Genomic DNA, 15,165 nt, shown 5'->3' on the forward strand with positions numbered 1-15,165 from the left:
CAACACTTTATAGAGGGCAGAGGAAGGAGAATCAATCTGGAGTTAAAATCATCCCTGGCTAGATAACAAGTCTGAGGCAACCTGGGCTACATGAAAAGGGTAGGGGACTGGGTGCTGGCGAGATGGCTCAGAGATTAAGAGCACTGGCTGCTCTTCCAGAGGTCCTGAGTTCAATTCCCATCAGCCACATGGTGGCTCACAACCATCTATGATGGGATCTGATGCCCTCCTCTGGCCTGCAGGTAGAACACCATATACATAAAATAAATAAATCTTAAACCTTTATTTTTAAAGGGGGGTTTAAAAGGGGGGTTGGGATATAACCTATTGGCAGAGTACTTGCCTAGCATGACTTTTTAAAAGAGAAGTAACAAGCTAGATGTGACAATGTGGTAATCCTAGAATTCTGGAGGTGGAGGCAGGAGGACCTGGAGTTAAGTTCCAGGCCAGCTTGGGTAATTCAATGAGACCTTGTCTCAGAAGAGAAACCTAGAAGAAACTTAGGTGTCACTTGAATTTCTAGAGATAAGTCGGAGTCATGTGGAGGGTGGAGTGGACCAGTGGCAGGCAGAGCAGCAGTATACCTTGTTTTCTTGGGCAGCCCTGCCCTACTGTACGTAGGAGAACAGACAGGCACACCTTTGTCAGTGTTGGGGAAGTACCACTGTGCTGCGAGATGACCTTGCCTTCCTCGCTGCTCACAGCTTCTAATACAGGGGGACGTTTACCACAGGCTTCTTGGTAGTATGTTAAGCCAATGGTATTTTTTGTTTTCTGTTTTTCCAGACAGGGTTTCTCTGTGTAGCCCAGGCTGTCCTGGAACTCGCTTTGTAGACCAGGCTTTCCTCAGAGATCTGGCTGTCTGTGCCTCCCGAGTGGTATTTTTTTTTTTTTTTTTTTAAAAACCCTGTCAGATATGGTGGCACATAATCCTAGTTGAGGGAGAAGGCTGAGGCCACATAACCACGAGCCTGTCTAAAAGTACTAGAAGTAGGCCGGGCGGTGGTGGTGCACGCCTTTAATCCCAGCACTCGGGAGGCAGAGCCAGGTGGATCTCTGTGAGTTCGAGGCCAGCCTGGTCTCCAAAGCGAGTTCCAGGAAAGGCACAAAGCTACACAGAGAAACCCTGTCTCGAAAAAAACAAAAACAAAACAAAACAAAAGTACTAGAAGTAGATACAGCTCAGTTGATGCATAAAACTCAGGAAGACCTAGATTTGAATCGTAGCCTGGGATAAAAGCAGGCATGAGCCATGCCTGTAACCCCAGCAGTTGAGAGGTAGAAGGATCAAAAGATCACCTTCAATTACATAGTTCAAGGCCAGCCTGGGCTAGAGAGTTACCTCAAAAAAACAAACAACAAACAAAAACTAGCCGCAGACCGCTGCATACGGCTTTAGACCACATGTATCATTTGCTTTGCCAGGGTTAGCATTCAAGAGTTCCTACTTTTGCCTTAGACCCTACTTGATATGGGGTAGTCAGAAAGGCTGGGAATAGAGCTCAATGGTAGTATCTAGTTAGCATGGATTCCAAAATCCATGATAGTCTGAACACAGAAACAGGAAGACTGAGGTTTAGCTTACGTGCCTCGATGCTGCAAGAATCTAGTCTCTAAGAGTGAAGTGTGAGGACTGCGTTACCGTTCATCTCTGAGTCTTCATCCTGAAGGGCTGGTACTCTAAGGGGAGGGCTCCTCCCTTTGTTACCACTGACAGGTACACAACTTAAGTACAGTGCAGCTATTGGAGCCGAAAAGGCCTTTCCACTTTATACCCTGCTCACTTGAAGAACGATGCAAAACAAGTCAGAACACACAACGCCCATCTGTGGGGGAGATGAAAAGAATGGCCGCTGAGATCAGGGAGGACTTCTTTCCCAATTCAGAGTTCAACCATGGCAGGGTGTCACTTGTCTCTAATCCTGGAGACAAATCTAGCTTTGGAGGCTGAACCTGGGTCTTAAGCAAAAGCACAGAGTGTCCAATAAAACATTTTTATTTTGTACAATATATATGTGTATTTAAATATATATACATATATATATATACACATGTGCAGAGAGAATCTTCAACCGACAAATCCCTGAGTTCGTGGGAACCCAGGATGCTAGCAAAGGGAAAGGAGGTTGTCCATGCCTAGGATGATCTCTTTCCCTTTCCTCCTGGTTCCCGGCCACAGAGGGAAGAGGGTGCTCACTACAAATTACTAAAACCAGAGAAAGTTTATGTGGGAGCAGGAATGGGGATGAGGATGCCAGGATGCACAACTGTGGGTCAGATTCTGCAGCTACCAGGTTGGGAAAGGAAAACGTACTATTTGATCTAGCATGAAAACCAACAGATGGCCTGCAGAGAAAAAGAAACTGATGGACATGCAGCTGGCCTTTGGTGCAGCAAGCCTCAGCCTGGCAGCCCCACGCCTGGGCCAGCACCACAAATAGCACCGAGTGGGCCTCTAACAGGAGGATCTGGGGAAATGGCCCGTAAGTGAAGGACGACAAAACAGAGCCAGGCATATGCATCAGGACTCAACACAGGGTAGGAACACAGTCTTCCACGGTCTCTGTGCCATCTCTTCAGTCCCTGGGCCCCCTGGATGGCCAGGAGCACTGTCTTTTATCCACAGTCAGGTAGAGATGGGCAACTTACGTGGCCTTGAGAGGAGGTATAAAAAAGAAGTGCTTTCAAGGGCCACCCCAGTTATGACAATTCCTGAAGTGCAGAGGTCACACTGGTGAGTCATGCCCAGTCCTGATAGTGGCCCCAAGATGGCTATGCATCGTTCCCTCCAGTAGACAAGACCGTGCAGCTGCCAGGGTTAATGAGCCAACCAGGGAGCACACAGCTGAGAACTGCCCTCAATTGTCTTCTCCCTCTGAACTGCCTCTCCCTGGCCACACCAAGCTTGACACCTCTCCAGAAAGGCGGCACGAAACAAGTGGCAGCCAACACTCTGTCTAGCCTATTAACACACAGAGCCGCCAACGGTGGGCAGCATGGCTGGAAGTCACCTTATGTATTGTAGGGACAGCAGCAGAGCTGTTTTGAGGACTCAGAAGCCCATGCTGGCCTGGGCTTCTCCTGCTGTGATGGCTTGCACATCCGTGACATGACCGATGCCCTTGGTAACACCCTCCCGGAACAGCAGTTTGGCGCCCACCTTCAGGTATTCTGGGTGTTTCAGGAAACGGAAGCGTACCACTGCCTTCTCTCCTGTCCGCAGCTTGTCCTTTGGGAGAAAAGTGGTCACAGCCCTGGCCAGTGCCTCCCATCCCCTGTTCTCTGTCAGCCTCGGCCCCACCGCAGGGGCCCCCAGGTGGATGGGCTCAGGTAACTCTAGGCAAGTGTGACGGCAGGGCTCCCTCCTGTATGGGGACAGAACACGGACATTCCCTGCAGAAATGGAGACATGGCTGGGTCCTTCTCACCTTTGCATGGATCTTTTCCACCACTGCTGTCTGCCGTACGTTGCCCACATGTACCGTCACCTGGAATCCCCGCCGGAAGGTGGTGGCATGGAACAGTAGGACTATCTCTGCTTCAAACACTGAGCAGATGGTGGGATTCATCTCGGGGCTCACCATCACCATGCCCTGGGGAGGCACAGCCGCAGACCCAAGAAGGGCAGATCTGGCATTAGACTATTTCCAGCCACTCTACACCCTTCAGAACTCCTGAATCCCCCTTTCTTCTATATACCTCCAAAGAAAGGCCCCAGAGGACCATGTCACCCAAATTTAGGGACCTGTGTTTTGAGTATCCCAACCCTTTCAACAGTCTATATAACCAGGCCTACACTCCCGAGTTAGAGGCCATGTTTCCTTGGGTTTCTCCACATGCTTCTCATTCAGCATCCAATCTTCCAGACACTTGCATTCCCTCTCCAACCCACTCGTCCACCTCACCTTGCGAAGCAATGCGCGGTCAAAGTCTCCGAGGGCTAGTGTAGCAGCCTGACCGGCTCGCAGCACACGGCAGGCAGAGCGGTTGCGCTGGATGCTACACACTCTCAGCTCCAGGAAGCGGCCATCGTCTGTCGGGCCTACCACCAGCTGGTCTCCCTCACGGCAGATCCCGCTGCAGCCCAGACAGCAGCAAGTACAGTATCAGCACAGGTCCCTCCGATTCTTCCGCTAGGGCCACTCAGAATACCCTTGCCCTTGAACTGGGGCAAAAGAACCCTAACTTCCAGCCTGGAAGTAGAGATGACTGCCTTGTCCAGCCTAGCACTCAGATTCTGAAGGCCAGCAGTAATGGCGGCCAGAGGCACAGCTGTGGCTTGACTAGCACCAGCTCACGAAAGAACAAGTTACCCCCTTAGGTTTCATGCTGTGCTTCATTAAGAGTCTTTTCCTCATCTCCCGCTTTGAGATGTTAGGTGAATGCACCATTTCTCCCTAGAGCCCATGACCATGCTCTAGGAGCCTGGAGAGTTCCCTAAAGTAGCAATGCCATTTCTCTCTCAGAAGCCAAGAGTTCTAAGCTTCCTCTAAGTCTGGGAGTGAAAGCTAGTCTGCAAACAATCACGCCCTGCACATGAGCTCAGCTCAACCCAGGGCCTCCCTCCTTCAGGCCAGAGGTCAAGTACAGGGGTGCACAGGTGAGGGCTGAGCAGGCTGAGTAGCAACAAGACAGTCACCTGGAAAGTGTTCCTCCAACTACAGTCCCCACCTCCGGGACTGTGTAGATTTCATCCACCTAGAGTCAAAGAAAACTCAGTCAGTGTCCTGCACCAGGGCCTGTAGGCCCAACCTTCGTACACTCGCCCGGGCTCTGTCAGAACCGGGCCTGCCCTGCCGCGCCCCCCCCCCCCCCCCCCCGTTCCCCTTCTGTTTGATAGGCCGACCACCTGGAACTCGGTCAGCTGCTGCATGAGCTCCTCCTGTTCTTTGCTGTTGGTGAGTGGGGGCAGGATATTCAGGAAGACTTTGAGAAGGTCCAGACTCTCTCCAGACACACTGGACAGTGTGAATATGGGGGTGACACTGTAGGGACAAATGCCTACGTGAGAACCGTCCTAGCAGCAGTGGCCAGAGGCCCCCCATTAAAAGGTGAGCAGACAGCCCCTTTCTGACTGAGCAAGCCAGGGAATATGGACAGTTAATGTCTCCAAGGTCCCGGGCATCAGCAAAGCTCCGGGTTAACTCCCTCCCACAATCCCAAACTGAAACAGCTGAAGAACTGAACTAGAATGGATCTGGCCCTAGAGGTGGGACACCATGCTCCTGGACCCTGTGGCAGCCTTCCCTGTCCATCAAGGCTTTAGGGTGAGAGGCAGGCTCACTTGGGTGACTGGGCAAACTGCTGGGCAGCAGTGACAGCATCATCCTCAGAGGTGACCAGCATGGGGACCTTGTGGCAGCCAGGCTGCTTGAGGACCCGCTCCAGCTGGCGTACTGTCCTCTCCACTGTGGTCTTAGCACACAGGTCCACTTTACTGACCACGATGAAGAAGGGCACTTTCAGGGCCAAGGCCAGCCCCAGATGTTCCCGTGTGGTGCCGGCTACCTCACAGAAAGGAGGCAGGTGGCAGGAGAGAGAATTTGGGAGGAAGGAAAAGAAGAGTTGGTGTTGCTCCCAGCTCTGGGGGGCTCAGGGCAGAAGAGCGTCAGCTCCTCCCTTTGCCCTGCCCCTCTGCTCAGGGTCTCGTACCGATTCCAGTGTTGGCACTGACGAGGAGCAGGGCACAGTCGGGGCAGTAGGAGGTGAGGCCAAAGATGGTGGTGTGCAGGTATTTGTGGTGGCCCGCCAGGTCAATGAAGGTGATCATCTTGGAGCTGCTTTCGCAGATCTCTTCTGCGGTCCGTGAGTCGCTGTAATTCACCACCTAGCCCAGGGCCAGGGCTCTCAGTGTCCCTGTGCGCCTCCCCAACCCTTCAGCAGTTCCTAGGTAGCCCTGCCTCACCGTAACCTTGAGCCCAGTTTCTAGTTCACTCCGTGGATTCTCACTTGATTTTTAAGAGGGAGAGGGCTGTTCACAGTGCCCTCAGACTTCTCCACAAGGTCTCGGTACCCTGCCCCCAGCCTCTGACCTTCACCTCCACCAGCCCATCCTCAGAGTCTGGCCCCACTGGGTCCCGCTGACCCCATGCACCTCTCCCTTGCTGTTAAAGCCCAGGATCTCAAAGCTGATGCTGGAGGTTCGGCCAGACTGAATCTCATGCAGGTGGCGGAAGAGGTTGAGCCGGGCCCGGCCCCGCCCGTTGTCCAGCTCTCCTTGGGTCAGGACGCCAAGCAAGGTTGACTTCCCTGAGTCCACGTTCCCTAGGACTGCCACACGGAGGTCTAGGAACTGTGAAGAAATGGGCAGAGGTGAATTCTCCAATCCTTCACCTCACACTGAAGGCTAAAGGGGCCGATGCTCTCTGGAGCGGACCCTCAGGATCCTAAGCCGGTGAAAAGCAGAACACCATGGGGCCTTCACTGGGAGGGAGAACGTGGGACTTTGCATGTGCTCACCTGTTGGTTGTCAGGAACCTTCCGTACCAGCACCTCCGTGATCTTCCGGGGCATGTCACTATCATAATCCACTTCTCGCTCCCGAAGAACAGTGATGTCTGCCCCAACCCTGTCACAGAAAAGCCAGAGCTGCCATATTTCACATGTATTCCCACTAATCCAGCCTGGCTCTGGACCACAGAGCTCCTGACACCACCTCACTTCCTACCACCGTACAATCCATCCCCGGACAGCTCTTTTGAAACAAACATCTTAGATGGAAAGGAATGGGGAGCCGGGGCACAGTGAGGAAGTGAGAGCACCGCCTGGACTCACTCTGACCTTCTGTCAGAGACTGTTCTAGGAGGGACCCGGCCCAACCCCAGCCCCTCTGGACCTGGCTGCCCAGGGACGCGTGGGGGAGAGAGGGAGGAGGAAGCATACTTCTCTGCCATCCGGTGCAGGGTCTTGAGGGAGGCCCGCATCTCCTCCTCAGCCAGCCCCACCAGCAGCCCGTTGTCCTCCACCCCGATCTGGTAGACAGCCTCACCGCGTCCCTCCTGGAGGCGCCACTTCATCTGCGTCACCAGGTGCTCAAAGCGGTACTGGGATGGGTTCACCAGCTTCAGCTTGGGACAGGCGTGGGGTCATGAGAAGAAGGGAGCAGGGTTGTTCCTCCCAGACTCCAAAGGTGGTCCCTTCCTGTCCTGTCCTGTATGATAACCAGCACCTTTCTTTTCCACTTAAAACCCCTGCCCCCGGGGGTGGAGAGATGGTTCAGAACACTCAGGTCAGGTGGCTGACAGATGCCTGAAATGACACCTTATTCTGGCCTCTGAGGTACTGGTACTCAGAAGCACGTACATTGAGCACGTGCACGCACACGCACACACGCACACACACACACACACACACACACACACACACACATTAAGAATCAAAAAAACAAAACAAAACCCTTACCCCTGACCACACTAGCAGTGAGCGTGTCTCTCCCTGACACAGTGGGGTTCAGAGAGCTCGGCATGATACCATGCAGCATGTAGTTGGAGGGAGATCAAAGAAATCACCTCACACTGACAAGGGTAACTACGGCATTCCCTTCTCCTCCCCAACCTAAGACTCACTTTATATTCGATGTTTCCATCTTCAGCCTGAAAAGAAACAGGAAGCAGTTAGTGCGCTGTTCAGACCCAATCCCTACTTCCTCAATTCCCAGTGACCCCGGGCATCTAAGGCAGGAAGCAAGCCACAGTGGCACCTGCCCATGGTCGAATCTGCCAAGCTCTAATGTGGCCTCTAAAGACACTGCAAAGCACCCATTTATGCAAGGACAGGATCCTAGATCCAGCATGTCCGTTCTAGATGCCAGATCGCCCGCGCCCCCCCAGTCTAACACTGCTGTTCAGTCTGGCTGCTTTGGTTTTGGTTTCTTTCTGTGTTCAGGTTGTTGACTGACACGGATCTGGTAGACACCACTTCCTTCTTGCCCATCCCTCTCAGCTGATGCCATCAAGTGTAAGAGGCTACAAGTGACTCTGGACCAGAGCCAAAGTGTGAGCTCAGCACGGGTCACTACAAACTGACTGAGGAGGAGGCCCGAGAGAGAGGAGCAGAACTCCAAAGTTGGGGCTTACACAGACAAAAGAAACAAGAAATGTATTAAAGGGACAGACCCCACAAACTGAACTGACTGTGCCTTTTACTCCTGTTCATTCCTCAGTTGAGGTGAAACTCTGAACGCCTAAGTTCTTCTCACAGCAGCCACCTTTTGGGCTGTGTGCTCACCCCACCCTCCACCCCCTGTACAAAAGGTTAGGAGATCTGCTCATATTGCACTTCTGCATTCCTCCTCTCTGGCCATTTCATTCTGTTTCCCCTTCTGTGATCATGCCATCTTTACAGTCCCTAGAGGAGTCTTTACCCATAATCTAACCCCATAGAGTGTGCAGAAGCTCTTTTCTCAGCAACAAAGAAACCTTTTTATTCTTCTGTTGAAGATGACCAATTAGGATAGTTGACTTTACAGATGAGATAAAGATAATCTACACCAATAGTTCTCAGAGTGTGGTTCTGGGACCGACAACATTAGCTTGTAAGAAATGCCAAATTCACTGGGCTAGAGGGTCAGAAATTCACCTAGAGGATCAGAAATTCTATGACCAGAACCACACTCTGGTTAACTCTGGTATATACTTAAAAGTCTGATAACCCTTCCCACTTTGGGTTCTCCTATCTTTTGTTTTTGAAACAAGGTTTCTCTGTGTAGACCAGGCTGTCCTGGAACTCGCTGTGTAGACCAGGCTGGCATGGAACTCAGAGAGATCCTCCTGCCTCTGCCTCCTGAGTGCTGGGATTAAAGGTGTGCGCCACCACTGATCAGCTAGCTGGGTTATCCTATCTAAAGAGGAAGGAAAGTAATCTTTGCCTTAAGGACTCATGGAGTGGGTATATGGGGGCTCTCCTGTCTCCACCCCGCAACAGGACGAGGGAAGGGCAGAGGGCTAGTCTAACTGTTCTCCGGTTGTGTGTATGAGTACCGAGAGGTAGAGAGGGAACACACTGCTCTTGTCCTGGCTACTCCTCTTCTCCCTGTGAACCAAGCTTAGAACAGCGGTGGTCACTCTGCCTGCCTTCTTATCCCAGTACAGTGTTCCTTCCCCGCTCCTGGCGTAGGTAGGGATCAGACACCCTCTGCTCTTCTTAAGGGGATAGGATTCCCGTCTCCACTTCTCCAAAGGTTACATTAGTGAAAGGGGCAGTCCCTTCCCGAAGTCCTGACACCGAAGAGGATCGTCTAGTCTTGACGCACCTTTTCTAAAGGGTCCTGAGACAGGAGGAGGGGTTCTCTTCCCCAGTCCTTCCTCCCTGGGGTCCTGACACCGGAAAGGGGGATTAATTATCTCTGTCCCGCCTCCCTGGAGTCTCGGGGACCGGAAGGAGTAGTTTCCTACGGCCCCGCCACTCTTCAGGTGCTCACCTCTGGGGGCAGGTACGGAGGGTTGTTGGCTTTACCTCCTCTGTTCCTTCCGTTCTTCTTCTTCCCCTTTGGGCCCCCGCAACTGCTGCTACCGCCGGCCCCCCGAGCTTTGAGGTTTCCGCCCATGGCCGGGCCTCCTCCGGGCCGGCAGCAGCCGCCGAACAGCTCCGATACCCGCGAGTCCATCCGCCGCTGCCACCAGCCCCCGCCCGACCCCTCCCCCCCGCCACTGCCGCCGCCCCTACTGCCACCGCCGCGTCGGGCCAGCCGGAGGAGAGCGGGGTGTGGCCCAGCGCAGGCCACGCCCCTGCCTCCCTGGCCTCCTGGTCGCGTCAGAAAAAGCCGCAGAGCATCAAGGGATATTGAGTCCGCGGGCCTGAGATTTCGTATTAAAGAATGTGAGCCCGAACTACAATTCCCAGGAAGCATCACTACACGGGGGCCGCAGGTGGTTTCGGGGGCGTGGGTAGCAGGCGCGCCTTGCGCGCAAAAGCCTAAGGGAGTTGTAGTCCGCATTCCATTCCCTGGTCGGCTAGCGGCCCCTTTTCTAGAGGCAATAGGAAAGTCCTGCGGCCTGATATTGAGGACAGCCACCGGAGACAAAGGGCTCATATCAGAATCGAACTGGGTTTGACTGCTCAGCGCGGATTCCAGACGACAAGTTAAAATTCAGGACAGTTGGACCTGACAGCCTGCTGGCTCCACTTCTGCCTCAGTTTCTTCCCTGACAGCTGGCGTGCTGTCGAGTGAGTCAGGGCAAAAGCCAGGGCGGAGGCAGATGGTAGTTATAGCATAATTAGAGCTGTTATTGTGACGATGATTATGCCACCCTTGCACCGTAGTCACTGCTTTATTACTTGGCTGGCACAGGCCGGGGGCTGGTTTTAACAGCCCCAGGCAGCGCGGTGGCCAGACACGTGTCCAGAACCCATAAACCAGCCTGCTGCTTTAGGGGTTTGAGGATGCCTACAGCAAGTATCTCTCCTCCCCTATGTTTTGATGTTGAACCAATCCGGGAAGAACGAGTTTAGTTTAAAACTGGTCGGGAGGAGGGGCTGGCCCCTACTTGAAGGGCGGAGCTGGGGTTCCAGACACGTCAACCACCAGGGGGCGGGGTAAGTGGCCAAGAATAGAAACTTGTCCGAGGGCCCCAGGGAATTGTTGACTTGCCTTTCTAGCCAAGTCGTCTCTCCTGTCCTTTAGAACTCTGGAAGCGACATAAACCAGTGTACAAAAGGCACCAAAGGGACAGAGTGGAGAAACAGAATTGCATGGTCAAGAGTCAGGACGCCAGGGTTCAAATCCTAGCTCCGTAGTTATCCCATGACTCACAGTGTATCCACTCACCTCTCTGCACAAACAACCAGGTGTTCATACATAGACAAGAAATTAAACAGCTTTTGCCTCCAGAATTCTAAAGTTTCCTCGGTAAAGTAGGAACAGCAACAGTGTCTTACCTCTGGTACTCTCTGCAGGAGTTCAGACCCCGTCGAGTGTGTGTCTTCATAGGTCCACATGGAAGAAGATGGGTCTATTGAGCATGTAGTTGCTGTCCACATTAGGTAACTTCCACACCTGCTAGATCAGAAGAACCAAAATCTGAAAAAAAAAGGCCTTGAAGGTCTAGCCAATTGCGTGGGTCTTCAGGGAGGAAAGCAGGTGTCTTTTCTGTATGTCCTGTATGGTTGAGGACAGCCTTAGCTGGGAGCCCAGGAAGATCAGGAAAACTGTTTTTAGAGACTGAGACTGAAGAACCCAAGAGATCCCAAAGGATGGGAACTGAAACGTAGAGGTATACCCCACCCACACCCACACCTTATCACTACTAGCAGCCCTGGGCCAAAACAGCTGCCCTCAACAGCGGAACCTGCTGCACTGAATGGATAACGTTGTTTTTTTTTAAATATCCAGCGATCTTCCAGCAGTCCACTTTTAACACACAATTTCATTCCACCCAGTCCAATCCCCATATCCCCTTAGTGGAGACCTTCTTTTAAGAGGTGATAGGGGATAACCCATTCTTGAACCACTGACCTACCCACAGACAGAAGTGAAGGCTGACAGAGGAGCAGGCCAACAGGATGTCTGCGAGGAGGAGGAGGAGATCAGGGTCCTGGGGAATGGAGGGAATGTAAGAGATCAGTTTCCTGCATGGGTTGCTTATGAGGTGGTTGGCTATAGGATGTGTATTTGTATATATATACATACTGTGGTTATGTACACATCACATGTGAATATTTTTCCCAGCGGGTAATGAGTCATTTGCTTTTATAGGTAGTACCTTTGTATGCATATGCATTTTGTGAATGGCACCTTTGTATGTTCTGACTTACAACAACCCTTTTCCTCTGCTTTCTTGGTTTCCAGTCATCCTTAATCAACCTCTTACGTTATAAATTATTACCCAATATATCTTTGAAGAGATTTAAAAATTTTTTATACTTGGAACTAGAGAGATAGCTCAGTGGTTAAGAGCTCTTGCTGCTTTTCCAGAGGCCCAGAGTTCAGTTCCCAGCACCCATGTTAGGTGACTTAGCACTGCCTTGAACTCCAGCTCCAGTGGACCTGGCCCCCTCTTCTGCCCTCCAAGAACGCCACACTTACAATCCCAGTTACAGACATACACACAGTTAAAAGTTAAATGCATTAAATTCTGCTTAGTCCACGTGCATTTGTGTACATTATGATGTGTACACTATGTACATGTGGAGATCAGAGGACAACTTGCAGGAATCCCCTGCCCTATCCAATGGGTTCTGGGACTTGAATTCAGACTTGGCAGCAAGTGGCTTTACCCACTAAGCCATCTTGCTGGCCCTGCTTTTTTAATTATACTAACAATTGAACCCAGAGCCTCGGTGCTTAATAGGCACAGACTCTTCCACTGTGCTAATTTGCTAGCTTCCTGCAGTGATTTTCAGGTATTTTTTGTTTTTGGTGTGTGTGTGTGTGTGTGTGTGTGTGTGTGTGTGTGTGTGTGTGTGTGTTCTGGGACAAGAGTTTCTCTGTGTAACCCTGGCTGTCCTGGAACTCACTCTGTAGACCAGGTTGGCCTCCAACTCACAGAAATCCACCTGCCTCTGCCTCCCTAGGATTAAAGGCGCACACCACCACCGCCTGGCCTAATTTTATTTTTATTTATTTATTTTTTTTTTATTTTTTTGGTTTTTCAAGACAGGGTTTCTCTGTGTAGCTTTGTGCCATTCTTGGGACTCACTTGGTAGCCCAGGCTGGCCTCGAACTCACAGAGATCCACCTGGCTCTGCCTCCCGAGTGCTGGGATTAAAGGCGTGTGCCACCACCGCCCGGCAATTTTTTTTAATGGATCTCCCCCATTCCTGTTTCTCAAGCATTCTACTGTACACCTATATCCCCAACCCTATTTTTTTACTTTTTATTTTGAGAAAGAGCCTTGCTAGGTTGTCCAGGCTAGTCTTGAACTTGTGATCCACCTGCCTCACTAGCTGGGATTATAGGCCTTCAGCACCAGACCTGGCTTTGTCTTGTGTTCTTTACTTGAAAAAGTTGCCACCATCGTATACTAAGATCTACATATGCACCTATCTGATTTGGGTTCCTAACTTTTAAATTCTTTTATCCTATTATCAATTTCCCACACAGTACCTGCACCAAGAGTCTCATGTGTGCTAGGTAACCATTCTACCACTAAGCTACACCTCCAGCTCAACACCATATTATCCCCCCCCCTTTTTTTTTTTTAAGAAATTGGGTTTCTCTGTGTAGCTCTGGTTGTCCTGGAACTCACTCTATAGAACAAGCTTGCCTCAAACTCAGCTGTCCAGTTGCCTCTGCCTCCCAAGTGCTAGAATTAATGATGCACACCACTATGTCCATCTTCACAGTATTTGTTGTTGTTGTTGTGTAAGTGTGTGAGTTGATTAGTACAAATGAGTTCGATGCCCTTAGAAGCTAGCAGAGGGTCTCCAATCCCCTGAGGCTGATTGTGACCCACTTTGAGTGGTTGATGGGAACTGAACCTGAGACCTTTGCAAGAGCAGTATGTACTCTTAACCACTGAACCATCTTTCCAGCCCCCACCACAATATATTAATCATTGTGCTATTACAGTATATTTTGACCTCTGGTTCCTACTGCCTGAAACAAACTCTAGTTTTGATCTGTGACCTGGCACTTGTCTCTTTCTTCTATTTTCTCAGCATTCCTTGGGGGCTTCCACTGGTTCTTTTCCCTCCCATGATCCTATAAACACTAATGTCTCAGGAGCCAGCTCCCTCTCTGTTTTCAATATCTTCTCTGGGTCATAAAATCTGAGTTCATATCGAGGACTCCCTCATACCTGCCAATATTCTAAATAGAGTATATTCTAAATATACTCCTACTGTATCCAAGAGAGATTAAACTCTCCCTATGAAAAGCTGAGCTTATCTTTTCTCCTTCTTTTCTAAGATACCTACATCTCATATTTTGTCATTCATTATACAGCTGGTCAGTCCTATGGATGCTAAAGTCAGAAACCTGCTTGTCTTTTTCTTTTTCATTTTTTTTTTTTTTTTTAAGAAAGGGTCTTGAGGGGCACCGAGAAGATTCAGTGGGTAAAGCACTTTCTGTTCAAGTCTGGTGACTGGAATTCCATTCCTGGAACCCACATAAGACAGGGTCTATGTATTCCAGGCTTGCCTCAAAGTCTCCACCCTACCGTTTCTACCTCCTAGGTGCTGAGATCTCAAGCCATTGCGAGGCTGTGCTTGTCTTCCTGAGGGTGACTTTTTAGTTCTTCTCCTCTTCAAACCTAACATTACATTAAACTATATTCGAGACACTGTTGTTGGATTTTTTTACTCTTACTCTTTCTGTTCTTTATTTTTTTAGGGGGCCTGCTACCCAGCTCCCAAATAAATCACATGGAGTCTTATTGTTTCTTATAAATGCCTGGCCTTAGCTTGGCTTGTTTCTTGCCAGCTTTTCTTAAATTATCCCACCTACCTTTTGCCTCTGGGCTCTTTCCTTTCTCTATTTCTGTATCTCTTTCTTTACTTCTTAGTCTGTGGCTTGCTGTGTAGCTGGGTGGCTGGGCCCTGGAGCCCTCCTCCTCCTCCTCCTCCTCCTCCTCCTCTCACTCTTTCCTCTTCCTTCTATTCATTCTCTCTGCCTGGCAGCCCCGCCTATCCTTTCTCCTGCCTCACTATTGGCCATTCAGCTCTTTATTAGACCATCAGGTGTTTTAGACAGGCAAAGTAACACAGCTTCACAGAGTTAAACAAATACAACATAAAAGAATGCAACACATCTTTGCATCATTAAACAAATGTTTCACAGCATAAACAAATGTAACCCATCTTAAAATAATATTCCACAACAAGACACCCTTTGTCCCCCCTAGACAAAAACAGATTTTCTCTGTGTCACCCTGGCTATCCTGGAACTAGTTCTATAGACCAGGCTGGCCTCAACCAAGTAATGAGCCATGAGACAGAATATAGACTAAAATAAATGGATTAATTTAAGTTATAAGAGCTAGTGGGACAAGCCTAAGCTAAGGCCAAGATTTCATAATTAATAATAAGTCTTTGTGTCATTATTTGTGAGCTGGCAATCCAAAGAAAAATCCGACTTCCTCAGTATATCTTTGTATTAGAGGAACAAGCATGTCCGTTTCATTAGTAGGCAAATTTTCTTTTGTCTCTAATAAATGGTAAAATTATATGTATACCAAAGAACTGTTCTAGGAATCTATTTACATGTTTCTTAGCCACTTAGGTTGGGAT

The 15,165-nt window shown here is 50.2% G+C and overlaps 1 protein-coding gene across 2 annotated transcripts; it reads right to left on the reverse strand.

Moving 5' to 3' along the window:
- Window positions 1-1,978: 1,978 nt before the first annotated feature.
- On the reverse strand, window positions 1,979-11,165 carry Gtpbp2 (GTP binding protein 2). 2 transcript variants are annotated; one of them, XM_037199589.1, is made up of 12 exons: window positions 10,876-11,165; window positions 7,566-7,592; window positions 6,883-7,067; window positions 6,460-6,568; window positions 6,095-6,292; window positions 5,653-5,827; window positions 5,285-5,504; window positions 4,850-4,985; window positions 4,640-4,698; window positions 3,906-4,077; window positions 3,429-3,593; window positions 1,979-3,229 (listed from the first exon to the last, which is right to left on the reverse strand). In XM_037199589.1, exons 1-12 carry the CDS (start codon window positions 10,975-10,977, stop codon window positions 3,053-3,055), a joined length of 1,725 nt encoding a protein of 574 aa, XP_037055484.1. In that variant the 5' UTR covers window positions 10,978-11,165; the 3' UTR covers window positions 1,979-3,052. The 2 variants fall into 2 exon arrangements, with proteins under 2 accessions (XP_037055484.1, XP_028743053.1); XM_028887220.2 differs by lacking the exon at window positions 10,876-11,165 and adding an exon at window positions 9,419-9,705.
- Window positions 11,166-15,165: the final 4,000 nt, after the last annotated feature.

This window comes from Peromyscus leucopus, chromosome 16_21, assembly GCF_004664715.2.
Source record: "Peromyscus leucopus breed LL Stock chromosome 16_21, UCI_PerLeu_2.1, whole genome shotgun sequence".
NCBI lineage: Eukaryota > Metazoa > Chordata > Mammalia > Rodentia > Cricetidae > Peromyscus > Peromyscus leucopus.